Source organism: Orycteropus afer, unplaced genomic scaffold (genome assembly GCF_000298275.1).
Source record: "Orycteropus afer afer isolate SDZICR_OR568_19922 unplaced genomic scaffold, OryAfe1.0 scaffold00008, whole genome shotgun sequence".
Taxonomy (NCBI): Eukaryota; Metazoa; Chordata; class Mammalia; order Tubulidentata; family Orycteropodidae; genus Orycteropus; species Orycteropus afer.
Window position 1 is genome coordinate 4,281,706 of NW_006921595.1, and position 15,209 is coordinate 4,296,914.

Here is a 15,209-nt window from a genome sequence, read left to right on the forward strand (position 1 = left end):
ACAAATGGTTAAAGCCTTCCAAAGGCTTTATACGTGGCCCAATTATCCAAGTCACATCCAGCAATCCAAGTTCTCCCTAACCAGATCAGGTCCACCGTATCATTCAATATGACACTGAATGTTGTTGTTGTTGTTGTTATGTGCCGTCGAGTCAAACCGGACTCATAGCGACCCCTCCTTGGGTTTCCGAGGCAGTATCACTATGAAAGTAGGATTGCCCAATCTTCCTTCCGAGGAGTGGCTGGTGGGTTTGAACCGCCAGCCGTCTGGTTAGCAGGCAAGTGTCTTAGCCACTATGCTACCAGAGCTCCCATGACACTGAATAGTTACCAAATAGTAGCACAATTAAAGAGATGACTCAAGCATAACATAAGGAACCTTTTGACATGTTTCTATTTTCCTTTCCTTCTTGATTTTTCATTGCATAGATGAACTATTTTAATTCTCTTTTGAGATAAACAGAATTGATATTAGGAGTAAATTTTTATATGACAGGAAACATGTTCTGATCAATAATTTCTTTTGTTCTGATCAATAATTTCTTTCTTTATTTAAAGGAGCACTTTTTAAGATTCAATTCAAACCTCACCTCTGCCATAAACCATTTCTGAATTGTCCTCAATTGAGATTAAAATCTCTCCATGGTGTTTTGAATACGTACACCTACAAAATTATCTGAGTTCTCACACAGCAGTAAGAATTTTGAAGGTGGGGATTGTGACTTATATTATCAATACCACTCCTCGGAAGGAAGATGGGGCAATCTACTTCCGTAATGATACTGCCTCAGAAACCCAAGGGGGGGTCGCTATGAGTCGGGGCTGACTCAACGGCACATAACAACAACAACAACAGCACATAATGAATGCTCAGTAAACAACTGTTGAATGTGTATATGCATAGCTTATATAGGAAAAGGAAATGGATATAATTGGTTGGATAGGAAATGGAAATGGATCTAATTGGTTGGATTTAGTTTGCATGTGCGTAAATGTGTAGGCCATTTTCCTAACAACAGTGGAGAATCAATTTAACAATTATAAGAACATTTCCTTGACAACAGTAAAAATAAACAGTACAAAAAAAAATCACTATAGTAAAGAATATTTTCCAAACCTCTTGCTTCAATTTCCCGAATGCATATATCTACCACCATGGGCCTCTGAGTGTTGTGAGCCTTCACGAGTGTTGTCAGGTCACAGCAATACACTTTCTTGATCCTCTTAAGATCTGGTTGGCAGTCATTGGGAACATGCTTGGAACACTGCTTGTGTACATTTAATCCACAGTCTGTAAACAAAGAAGCCACGTTAGCCTTGCTCAGCCCTTTTGTCAAAGACCAACACAAATGATATGTTACTAAAAAGAAAAAGAAAAAGATTTTGATGCAGGTCTCTGGAACATTCCATGTGGAGGTGACACATTCCACAAGGTGAATATGAAATTCATCTTTATTCATGACACTCTGTTATAATTCAGTTTTTGTCATCAAGCCATCCCTGTAGCTATATTATAGAATGGAACAGTTCACTGAGATAGTTCAGGTAATTAGCTAGGTTGGCTGTATATTTTTCCCCTTTGGGGGCTGGAATGCTTTGGGTCCATAGTGGGCTTTTGGGTTTGAATTCCCAGAGCTAGTTATGATTCATAAAAGGCACCTGGGACCTTTGCAGGTTGTTTCCATTCAATTCTTGATGCTCCTTTTATAGAAGGCATGGTTACTCTCTCTGTCATTGGTAGCTGTCATTGAGTCAGCCCTCAAGTCATGCACAAGGGAACAAAATGGGCTGGGTCCTGTACACTCCTCATGATTGGCTGTGCATCAGATCATTGGAATCTACTGAGTTTTCACTGGCTAATTTTCAGAAGTAGATTACCAGGACTTCCTTCTTAGACCATCTTACTTTGAAAGCTCTGCATCATAACAACATGCAAGTCTGTACTGACAGACAGGTGGTGGCTGTGCATGAAGCTCAATGGTCAGGAGTCGAGCCTGGGTCTGCCACATGGAAGGTGAGAGTTCCATCAGTGAACCACCAATGCCCCACTCTCTCTGTAGGAAATGTTAATCTTTGATTTGAGGAGCCCAAGACCACTGGCATCCTCTTGTCATTTCCTGGAGAGTTATCCCATAGTTTCCAATCCCTTCTGCTCGTTGGGCAGTTCCAGGTAGACAATTTTCTTTTCCACCTGCCTTATTTTGACACCTATGAGATGGAAATAATGCCTAACTGGACACCAGTGAGAGTACCTGAGAGTTTACAATTTATAACAATGCCAGGTAATATGATGATTAGAGTAATTATTCATAAAGCACATTATCAAGATCCAAAGCTGAAAAGGTGATTTTAAGTTCAATGAGCACATTAAAAGCCTTGTTAGCAGTTGGTATCCACTGACGGAATTCCTCTGACAATAACAAGGCATGGTCTGCGTTCTGGGAAATAAAAATTTAATGCTGATGTTGTTCAAAGTTAACGTGCTACTTACTCAAAGTGCCTTCTAATATTATTTTTCTAGGCATGAATAATAATATTATATATGCACATTATATACATAAACACACATATGATAATGAATATTGGCATCAGCTGCTTTGCCAAAAAGCACTTAATCACACTCAGGATTTCTGAGGATCCGAATCTTTGTAAAATCATCAGTGGTAATTTCTAAGTGATTTTCATGTAATGTTTACTGACTGAATTCTCTCTGCCTACCCTCCCTCTGAAGAAAAAAAACAATGCTGATGCATGTTAGTTTTAGCAACATAAGAAATTTAATAAAGCTCAAGTAAATTTCACTATTATTTGGATAGATCTATTTAGTGAATGTCTAAATAGATTTTGGGGAATTGAGTAAATATAATTCACTGATTTTCTTGTTTGATTTCTCTTTCACAAAGGGGAAGATAGTAATAGCACTTACCTCTTAAGGTTGTTATAAGGATCAAGTTAGTCAATATATGTAAAGTGCTCAGGAATGTATCTGAAATAGGGTAAGCACTATGTAAGTATTAAAGGAGCCCTTGTGGCACAGTGTTTAAGTGCTTGGCTGCTAACTGAAAGGCTGATGGTTCAAACTCACCCAGCAGCTTCATGGAGGAAAGACCCAGCAATCTGCTCCCGTAATGTTTACAGCCTAGAAAACCCTATGGGGCAGTTCTACACTACCACATGGGATCACAATGAGTCAAAATGGACTCAATGCCACCTAACAACAACAGTATTTAAGTATTAAGGTAAAAAAATTAAACAGCAAATACAGGGATAGAAAATATAAGGATACTTGGCCAGCTATTCTTAAGCTATTTCATTAATAAATTTTCACTATATTCATACAAACTTCATTTTAAGATGGGCACTAGGCTGTTTATCTGTGTAGAGTCAAATATTGATATTTTATTAAAATGAAGGTATTTATAATAAATACAAAAAGATTCTGATTTTGAAAATGAACACAGTTCCATATGCTACAAATAAAATCTAGTTGATTTAAAGATATATATTTTTAAAAATGTAAAATATGAAGAGTCAAGGGGCAATGATGGATCCTTCTAGCCTTTAATGATCAATATTCAGCTTTCCTACTACTCTTAGGAAATACAAGGATAAACAGTGCCTTTGGAGACTACTTACAGTGTAGCTATAGAACGTGTTTTATCTAAAAAAAGAAAAACAAACACAAAGAAAACCCTTCACTACTAGAGAAAGTTGGCATTCACAGCTAATGAGAAGCTTGGGATTTTGTTCTGATAATATTGACCTTGGACCAAAATTCTGCTGAAATTACAACACTTAGGGATATTTTTGCTAGATATAATCTAGACTGGCCAAATTAATGTCCACTGAGTAATTGTGATATTCTACCATTTTGCTCAGGGTTTGAGCCAAGAGATACTTTGTAAAACCTGGTGAGTTAGTCCTTTGTCTTCATCAGGGTATCTGCAACATTTTTGGACTTGTGGTGGGGTGGAGGAACTGTAAGTGAAGTCCAAGTGTTATCTAACATACATAAGAACTACTTGGAGCATCCCAGTATCTAGCTGGGCATCAGTGATTGTTGTGTTTGTATGGTTGTTATTGTTGTCGTGTGCTGTTGAGTCAATTCTGACTCATAGCAACCCCATGTGACAGAGAAGACCTGCCCCATTGGCTTTCCTAGGCTGTAATCCTTATAGGCTCAGATTGCCAGGTCTTTCTCCCATAGAGCTGCTGAGTGGTTTCAAACCTCCAACCTGGTAGCAGCTAAACACTTAACCACTGCATTACCAGGGCTCCTTATTTATATGGTAAAAGCTAAGGAATCCCTTTCTAGCCAGAGAGGAAGATTTAAGGAGCTATGGGTCTTATGAACCAAACTGGGTGGTATATGAAGTAGATCATCTTATTGAAGTATTATTAGCTTCTTTTATTTTAAATCCTTCATAAGAATTTTGCCCTTTTCAAAATTATACCCACCAGCAAGGAGGAAATTAGTCATGGTGTCGGTGGAAATCCATTCAATTATCACAGTAGGCTGTTCTTGCTCCTTGGCCACAACTGCTTGCCAGAAAAAGCGTGGCAAGATGAATTAGGAAGCCTAAATACACATTAATTTGGCAACTCTTTACTATTTGGTTAGATATATCTTAATAAGATATGTTGCATACTGCTTGCAATGGGTGTGTCCCTTCAACTCTTGCTGGAAAAACACCTAAGTTTCAAAGTGCTTTGAAAATATGTGCTATCAAATCAAGATTTGGTTTCAGTGCTAATCTGATGGCAGAAAAAAACTGACTGTGAGCTCTGTTGTTGGACTGCCTTGAACAATGTTCTCCTACTTACTTATTAAAAATTACATGTAAGCTTCAGTTTGCTCTGTTATAATGGGGAGAGTAATGGCACCTCCCCCAAAGCCTGTTGATAAGGTTAAATTGCATGATAACTATAAAGCACTCAGCCCAGCACCTAAGGAGCCTCTCAGTATAATCGGTTACTAAGCTAAAGGTTGGCAATTTGAACCCCCTTGGAGCACTGTGAAAGAAAGGCCTGGTGAACTGCTTCTACATAGATTACAGCCAAGAAAACCCAATGGAGCAGTTCTACTCTGTAACACATGGGGTCACCATGAGTTGGGGACTGACTTGACAGCAGCTAAGAATAATGGCCCAGTGCCTGGTATATATTACCATTTCTATATCCTGACTTTATTAGCAAGGTGAGGACAGAAAAGAAGTATGGCTTTTCTCTCTATGCAATTCCACCGCACATGCTTTTTCTTCTTTTAATAACTACTACCTAATTTGGGGGACCTCTGGTAGCATAGTGCTTAAGGCCCTTGACTGCTAACCAGAAGGCTGGCGGTTCAAACCCACCAGCCACTCCTCAGAAGGAAGGTTGGGCAATCTACTTCTGCAGTGATACCACCTTGGAAACCCAAGGAGGGGTCGCTATGAGTCAGGTCTGACTCGATGGCACTTAACAACAACAACAACAACCTATTTGGGGGAGAAGTACTGGTTGTTGAGAGTGGTAGAATTCTTGCCTTCCATATAAGAGAGTCAGGCTCAATTACCACCCAAATGCAACTCATGTGTAAGCCACCATCCTTCTGTCTGTGGAGGCTTGTGTGTTTGCTACGATGCTGAACAGGTTTCAATGGAGCATCCAGATTAAGATGATCTGTTTCTGAAAAATCAGCCAATGAAAACCTTATGGATCACAATAATCCGGTCTGTGTAATCATGGGATGATGCAGGAGTGGGTGACATTTCCTTCTGTTGTGCACGGGTTATGAGTTGGGCGCTGACTTGGTGGTGGCTAACAATAACCACAAAAAACCACAGCCTGTACTGGGAGGCAGGCAGATGTCTAAGGAAGTCTACTTGCTTGTGTTTTACTTATTTTTTTCTTTTCCTTTTCTTTCCTTGCATAAACAAAAGTACTCTTTCTCATTCTTACAAATACATAGATCAATCTCCCCACTAAGCTCAGGGCTGCCTTGAACCTTGCAGAAAGCTAGACTTTTGAACAAATCTGGGCCTATTTCCCAGCTTAGGAGAGATACTTTCCAGCTCAACATGGTGACATCTTATGTAATTAGAAAGGGATAAAGAAAATTCTGGTCTACCTGAGCACTGGACTCCTTGGGCAATGAGTCCCCACATGAAATTGGCACAGTATTCACACCAGTGTGGGCCTCGGAACGTGTGGACCTGTGATCCAAAAAGAAAAATAAAATGACTGAGATTCAGAGTCATGGGACATGAAGCAAACAGATGAAGAAACAAAGGCAGCAGAGTGAGTGAGCATCCCTCACAGAGCTGCAAACAACCTGGAGAAAACGAAGCTGTGCTCTGATCTTTCAAACTCCTCCATGGATCCACCATGCCTCAGGCCAGAGTCAAAAAGGAATGTGGAGAGACAGCAAGATTATAGGACCATGCCACCAGCTCAGAACAAGACTCTCACCACCTAAAACAAGGCATTGTGTGGACAGACCCATGATAGTTGGAGCCATTTGCTACAACCTGCATTTAGCTCAGCAAGTTTGGGAAGGCAGAATTCAATTAATGTGTCCTTTTGACTGAGGAGGAGTCCTGTTAGTGCAGTGGTTACATATTCAGCTGCTAACTGAAAGGTTGGTTGTTCAAATCCACCAGCTACTTGGCAGGAGAATGATGTGGCATTCTGCTTCTGTAAAGGTTTACACCCTTAGAAACTCTATGGGGAAGTTCTGCCTGTCCTATATGGTCGCTATGAATATCTCACTCAATGGCAATGAGTTTTTTGGGTGGGTTTCACTGAGGTAGCCCTATCTGTGGAATTTTCATGCAGGTATAAATAAGACATAATTATGGGATAATTAGAAGACTCCAGGGCTTGAAGCCCAAAAGGGGCATAAAAAGAGGGAGGATGTTGCCTGAAAATGTAGGCTTCAAAGAGGGCCTTTAGAATTGCCTTCCACTGAGACAGCATCCATATCCGAGGAGTGGCTGGTGGGTTTGAACCACCAGCCTTCTGGTTAGCAGTCAAATGCCTTAGGTGCTATGCCACCAGAGCTCCCTTCACATAGCCAAAATGTCAAAATTTATGTAGAGGCCCACTTAGCTTAAACTTGGTACTGGAACCTGCTTCAGTAAAATGTCTTATTAAAAGTTAAACATTATGAAAATTCAACAATCATAGATTTCTTAGCAGCTTACTAGAAATTCTCTGAAAGGCCTGCTGACTAACTGTGGCAGCAAAGTCAACTGTTAATATACCGTGGAATTTGTAAGATCAATTCAATATAATAAAATAAAACCACTCCAATAGGGCTATAGAAGCAAAAGGAGTTCTGGTAGCATAGTGCCTAAGGCACTTGACTGCTAACCAGAAAGCTGGTGGTTCAAACCCACCAGCCACTCCTCGGAAGGAAGGTTGGGCAGTCTATTTTGTAGTGATACTGCCTTGGAAACCCAAGGAGGGGTTGCTAGGATTCGGGTCCGAGTCAACAGCATGTAACAACAACAACAACAAACCTATATATGTGCTTGAGTGTACTCCCATATGCCATCCCATCAACCCAGTTTTTAATGCTAGAACCTAGGAGTCATTCTTGATTCCTCACTTCTTTAAGACCCACATCAAATCTGTTTATATATACCACCAGAGCTCCTATATATAGGTTTGGCAGAGATGATATTTCTACATATGTATTTGCATGTGCTGCAAAAATATCCAGGTATATAGTAGAGTATAGGAGCTCTGGTGGCATAGTGTCTAAGGCATTTGACTGCTAACCAGAATGCTGGTGGTTCAAACCCACCAGCCACTCCTCGGAAGAAAGATTGGGCAATCTACTTCACAGTGATACTGCCTCAGAAACCCAAGGAGGGGTCGCTATGAGTCAGATCTGACTCAACAGCAGTGAGTTTTTTAAATAGTAGAGTATACAGGGGGCAAAGTTATTCAGACTTCTTAGTCATAATCAAATACCTTGAGAGAATGCATCAGTGGGCTTGAGGGCTTAAGAATATACTCTAGAGTGACATCTACGTCAATTGTCATGACATAGTCTATAAAGATCATATTCTATATTCTATTTTGGTGAGTAGCAACTAAGGTCTTAGAAGCTTGCAAGTGTCCATCTAAGATACAACTATTGGTTTTCCTAAGAAATTCAAAGACTCAAGGAAATAATCAGCCTTAAAGACTAACGGACCACACAAACCACAGCCTCTACTAGCCTGAGACAAGAATTAGATGGTGCCTAGTTACTGCTACTGGTCACTCTGATCAGGATAACAATATAAGATCTTGGACAGAGTGGGAGAAAATGTAGAACAAAATTCAAATTTATAGCAAATACCAGACTTTTGCAACCCTCAAGCTTATGGCCATTAAATATCCTTCAAACCTGGACCTTAAACCACTTTCAGAGATCACCTTTCAGCCGAACAATAGACAGGTCTATAAAGTGAACAGTAACACCTGTGAGGAAAGTGTTCCTCAGAAGAATCAACCACATGAGACCAAAAGGGAAGCATTTGTCCCAAAACAGAGTTCAGAAGGTAGGAAGGGGCAGGAAAGATGGGTGAATAGAAATGGGAAAGCCAAGGAAGAAGTGGGAAGAGTTCTGTTACATGGAGGGGATTAAAACTAATGTCACAAAACAAAATGTGTATAAATTGTTGAATGGAAACTAATTTGATCTGTATATAAACTGTCACCCAAACCACTATAAAATAGTCAGAAAAAAAAAAAAAAAACTGAGTAGATGATAGTGCCATTTACTGAGATAGAGAAGACACTTCTGGGAAGAGATTCAAGAACTTGGTGTGGCAAAGGTAAGGTTAAATGTTGCTAACTATGAGTTGGTTCTGACTTGACAGCAGTGGAGATATCTAAGTGTTAATGTCAAACAGAAATTTATACATAATTTGGTAGGTCAGAGGAAGGGTCATGGCTAGAAGTATAAATCTGGCCATTCTGGACAATTATGATATTAACAGTTGTTTGAATGGATAAAAACTCTTTGGGAGAGAAAGTAGAAAATAAAGAAAAGAGCTCAACTCCAAGCCCTCGGTGCTCCAGTATTTAGAGAAAATCAAGGGAATAAAGTGTTTCAGAAGCTAAGAGGTGAAAGTGTTTTAGGAAAGGAAAGATCAACTATGTTGAATGCCGCTAAGACGACTAGTTAGATGAGGAATAAGCACTGACTCAGGCACATGGAAGTCATTAGAAACCTTGGCAAGAGCAGCCTCTTTGGATTAGTGAGAGAAGAAGTCAGATTAAAGTGCAATGAAGAGTAAACAGGAAGTAAGGAAGCAGAGAAGTGTGTGGGCAATCTGGTTAAAAAGTTTGACTATGCTGTCCAGCAGAGCAAGAGGATAGCTGGAGGGAGACATGGGGTCAAGGGAGGATTTTTTTTTTTTTTTAAAAGATTAGAAATATTAGGGCATGTTGACTTGTTGAGGGGATTGACAGAATAGGTAGAGAAGACTGGAGATGCAGAAGAGTGATAAACAAAAGAATGATGGTGCTGAGTAGGACAGAGGTGATGGAGTTTATGGCATATATGCAAGTAAGATTCAAAGACGTGGTTGAGAGTTTTGTTTAATTAGTGAAAGCCATGAAACAGCCACACTATGGAAAGCTAAATGAGTTTCAAGCAAGAGAAATCAAAATTAATCTATATTTAAAAAGAAAACCCACTGCTGTAGAGTCGGATCCGACTCATAGCAACCCCTCCTTGGGTTTCCGAGGCAGTATCACTACTAGTTTACCCAATCTTCCTTCCGAGGAGTGGCTGGTAGGTTTGAACTGCCAGTCTTCTAGTTAGCAATCAAATGCCTTAGGCACTAAACCACCAGAGCTCCTAATCTGTACTTAGGGAGATTTTAGTGAAAATGCAGTGTACCAAAAGACAGGCAAAACCCTAGAAAACAGGATACCTACAAAAAGACAGCAATTATGTTCAAAGCAACTTTTTATCAACACAGAGACTAGTAGATTATGAAACAGTTTCATCAAACTATTCAAAGAAAGTAACTCTAAACTAACTTCTAAACCCATTTAACTACCATTCAAGAGTAAGTAGGAAATAAAGATATTTTCAGACAAATGCCAAGAGTTTCCACTCACAGATTTTCATTAAAAGAAATATTTCAATAAGAAAAAAATAAAACCAAGAGGAAGGAGCAAGATTCTCTTTCTTTTATCTTTGCCTTCTATTTCATTTTTTTTTTGTTGTTGTTATGTGCCATCGAGTCGGCCCCGACTCATAGCGACCCCTCCTTGGGTTTCCGAGGCAGTATCACTATGGAAGTAGGAATGCCCAACCTTCCTTCCGAGGAGTGGCTGGTGGGTTTGAACTGCCAGCCGTCTGGTTAGCAGGCAAGTGTCTTAGCCACTATGCTACCAGAGCTCCCTATATATATATGTATGTGTGTGTGTATATATATATATATATATATATACACACACATACATATATATATAGCTATTACTTAATGATGAGACAAGAAACTGATTAACATGGGTCAATTTAATCAACAATAACATGATGATGATAAGTAATTTTAGGGAATTTAAAAATGGTGAAAAAATTACATAGAAAACAGGAGAGTATAAAGATAGTTCAGCATTTTAACATCTTTATTGTGTGGGGAATGTAATAGAGTTATTAATTAACTGAGGCAGATTTTAAGTCAGTTATGCATATATTAAAATTTTGAGTATAAATTGAAAGAGTGAAATAAAATATATAAATGCTGAAAGCATAAAGTAAAAGGAAAAATAAAACAGATTTGATCAAGCCAATAAAAAGCAGGAAAGGAGAAGAAAGTAATAATGAAAAAGCATGGTAAATAGGGAAAAAGCAAAACAGAAGTTCTTTATATTCTTTCTAATCACAATATATATAAATGGCTATAACTCATCACATAAAGAGATTATCAGTTTAGATTTCTAAATTTTTGCAAGAAGCATAGTCTAAACATTATGCAACAGATATCTTGGAAGCAACAGATACCCTGGATGTAAAGAAATAAGAAAAGACATACCCAGTTAACGCAAGCCAATAGAAACCCAAAATAGCTATACAGATTCAAATACATACATTTGCATTATTAGTGTTAAAGATGTCCATAATATAATGACTAGAGACCTAATTTTATCAGAGACATAGCAATCCTGAGCTTATATGTACATGACAAATTGGCCTCAAAAAAATGTAAAGCAAAAATTTATAGAATTGCAGGTAGAAATTGACAAATCCACAGTTATAGTGGTTTTTAACATCTATTCACAGAAACTAAAAATAGATGAAGTTAATATACTGAATATAAAAGGAATTTATACCCAGCAATTCAAAGAAAACACCCTCTCTTCAAAAACACCTGGACCATTTACACAAACTATCAACCAAGCCTCAACATATGCTAAATAGCCAACACCATTACAGACCATATTCTCTGACTGCAATGAAATAAAAGTTACAAATCAATAATAATAGATAACCAGACCCCAATATATTTGAAAATTTAAAAGATTTTAAAAATTTAGGCATCAAAGAGGAAATCTTAATAGAAATGTGAAAACATTTATAATGGAAAGGCAAAGAAAACTCTCCTTGTAGACTATAGAAGCTTTTGGGTAATCTACTTCCATAGTGATACCACCTTGGAAACCCAAGGAAGGGTCGCTGTGAGTCAAATCAACTTGATGGCAGTGAGTTTGGGTCTTTTTGGTTAAGTGCATATATTAGAAAACAAATGCTGAAAATTATGTTAAATGTCCTATTCAAGATAGAAAAAGAACATAGTAAAATCAACAAAAGTGAAGATGACAGCAAAATATAATGAAAAAGAAATAAAAGATAAAATAACAGTTATTAAAAAACTGAAAAGTAATTTTTAAAAAATTTATTATAAGCCTTGGACAAAACTGATTAAGAAAAAAGTCACAAATGATGAAGCAGGGGACATAAAATACAGATGCAATGAAAATATAAAACAAAAACCTTGAGAATACTAATTTTATATCCATAAAATTAAAAGTTACATTACATGGGCAATTTTCTTTAAGAACATAAACTATCAAAACGTAATGTAACATAGAAACATAAAAAAAAATTGAAAACCTAAATTCAATTATATTCATTCAATATTGAATCTGCAGTAAAGCATGTACCTTCAAGAAAACCCACTGATCCCAACTGACTTTATTGGTAAATTTTACAAATCTTTAAGAATCAAATAATCCCTAGCCCAGTATGAAGTATTCCAGAGGACAGTAGAAGGAAAGCTTGACAATTCATTTTACAGGAACAATATAATCTTGATTCCAAAACTATATAAAAGCAGTATAGGAAAGTAACATCATAGGTTAATTTAAATGATAAACATAAATACAAAAAAAAAAAATCTTAAAATATTCTCCCATTGAATGTAGCATTATATTTTAAAAAGTTATAATCAAAGAGGGTTTATTCCAGGAAGTTATGATCATTTACATTTTCCTAGAATTCATCACAATAACAAAACAAAAGAGAGAAACCACATAATCACTTAAAAAAATTAAAATACCAATAGCCTATAAAATTCAACATCCATTCACAATAATAACACTTAGCACACCAGGAATACAGGGAATTCTCATAAAATGGCTGATTAAAGGTATCTATCAAAAACACATAATAAACATCAGATTAAAATTAAAGCATAAGAATCTTTGTCTTTAATGTCAGCAAAAGATAAGGCTGCCTATTCTTAATGCTTCTCTTGAGCATTATACTGTAGAGTTTAGCCCATATAATACAAGAAAAAGAAATATGGTTGGAAGAAGCAGCAAAAATGTCATTATTTATATATGGTATGATGAGCTACTTAGAAAGTTCAAGAGAATATATGGACCAACTCTTAGAACTAATGAAGTTCATCAAGTTTTCTTAATATAAGAGCAGCATGAAGAAATCAGTATCTTTCCTTTATATAAGTAACAACTAATCTATTAAAAATTAATAAAAATTAAAGATTCCATTCACAAAAGCAGCAAATATCTAAAATAATAAATTCTTAAATGAAAGACATGAAGGACATAAATAAAAGGGTAGATATTCCACATTCATATGTGGCAATTAACTATGGCAATTATCCCCTAAATGAATTTATAAATCCAATGCAATTTCAATCAAAATTCCCACAGAACTTTTCACAGAACTTGACAAGATGAAAAAATATAGGGCAAAAGAAGAGCCAAGATAATTTTGAATAAGAAGAAGAATGAAGGAAAACACAGGCCACCATATATCAAGACTTATAAAAACCAAAATACCATGCAGGATGGACAAACAGACTCGTAGGAGAGAGGTCAGGACCTAAATCACAGGTATATGGGAACTTGGTATATCTCAGAAGTGGCATTACAAATTAGTGGGGGAGGGATTCCAGACATATGAATTATTTTCCATAATCATCCATCCATCACTCATTATTCATTCATTTATTAATAGTTATAAGCTGATTGTCCATTTTGAACCTGATACTGTATTAGTCCTTGGAGGTATAGTGCTGAAACACATCAGAGGAGCACAGAACTCTCTGCACTCAAGGATCTCATTTCCTACAAGAATAAATGGACAACATAGGCAGTGAATTACATGTTAGATGATAAACTAGAACACGTATTAGGATCTTATGGTAGTGTAATGCAGGGAGTAATCAAGTCTTCCTGAAGAGATGGAGGAAAGTGATATTTGAACTGGCCTTTGAAGGATACAAATTCAACCCACCAACTTGAGCTGGTGGGTTAAGTGACTGTATTGACTAGGGATCATATGACATGGGTAGGACATTCCTAGAAGAGAGACCAGCATGAGCAAAGGCCAAGGAAGGTGGGCTTGGTTTTCAAAGGCATTTTTTTTTTCCTTGTAGGTCATGTAAAAGAGGAGTGACAAAATAGTCTTCTCTTAAACACCTCCAGGGGATAAAGTAACCATGGAGTAAAAATGAAAATACAAAGCTTAAATATTGGGAGAGTAGCTACAATACTTACTACATATTCATGAAACATATTATGGACAAAATAGAAACTGGCGTTGTGATCGTTTCAGGAAATACAAGAGACAAAAACACAGATATTCTAAAATGTCACATATGACAATATTTTTAAAAAATGTATCAAAATTGCATTTGATGTTCATTAGTTCCATACCTTCTATCTCATTTCACCTGCCAAAAAAAATGCAGGCAGACATTTTTCAATAGCAATGTCCCCCAAAACACATATTCCCACAGAAGGAAAACGAAATGGGAACAGAGGGGAATGTAAACTTGGCTAAACATTATTTTAGGCCCATTGCCTAATTTCCTTTTTGTGATGGGCAACTGTTTGTTTTCATGGCTGGTATACTGTTCAATTTTCTTTTGGATTCAGAAGGAAAATTTCTAGACAGTAATCTGGATGTAAGTGCTGGAGGCACTCTATGTACCTATTTTATTTGAGGTTGAGTTATTACATCCATTCTCTCAACAACCATACCTCATATCTTGAAAACCCACTGATCAGCTTTTTCCATTCTCTGAAGTTTATTGATTTTCAAGAATATCTTTTCAGGGAAAGAACATTTTGTAAACTTTAGGGCAGTAACTAAAATACCCTAGACAGGAAGAAAATACCCTAGACAGGAAGAATGTCTGTCCAACTCTATTATACCAGGCATGGTCTGCCTGGAACTCAAACAACAACACCAAAAAATATAAGGTGATATTATGGGAGAGAGGAGATGTTAAACTAACAGCCCAGGAATGGTCAGTCAGTGAAAACAAGAACAAGAAACGTTGTCAAGAAAAATTCCAGTCGTTCAGTGAGTATCCTCTACTTGGCTCTTTCTAGATGAACAGGGTGTTACTTGTTTCATGTCTGCTGAATCTGGAAGGAAGCATTCTCTAGTGGTTTTATAACAGGTGTGTTTTGACGGGTCAGTGTAGACACCACCCAAACATATAATCAGCTCAGTGCTGGTTCTAGACTTTTAAGAGACAACAAGAGCCACAGTTGAGAAATTTTGCTTTTTCTTATCAATAGACCAGGATTTCTCAGCCTCAGTATTTCTGACTTTTGGGTTTGGACAATTCTTTGTTGTGAGAATCTGTCCTGTGCTTTGTAGGATTTTTAGCACCATCCCGGCTTCTACTCACTAGATGCCAGTAGCACCCTATAGACAAAAATGTTGTTGTTGTTGTT

The 15,209-nt window shown here is 37.4% G+C and overlaps 1 protein-coding gene across 1 annotated transcript in view; it reads right to left on the minus strand.

The window, feature by feature from the left end:
* Positions 1 to 15,209, minus strand: part of CHN2 (chimerin 2) — a 216,190-nt gene that overhangs the window by 8,867 nt on the left and 192,114 nt on the right. The window contains exons 7-8 of the mRNA XM_007945518.2: positions 6,109 to 6,193; positions 1,117 to 1,290 (exon numbers count right to left, since the gene is read on the minus strand). Of these exons, the coding sequence (XP_007943709.2) occupies positions 1,117 to 1,290; positions 6,109 to 6,193 (259 nt within the window). The remainder of the gene's footprint in view (positions 1 to 1,116; positions 1,291 to 6,108; positions 6,194 to 15,209) is intronic.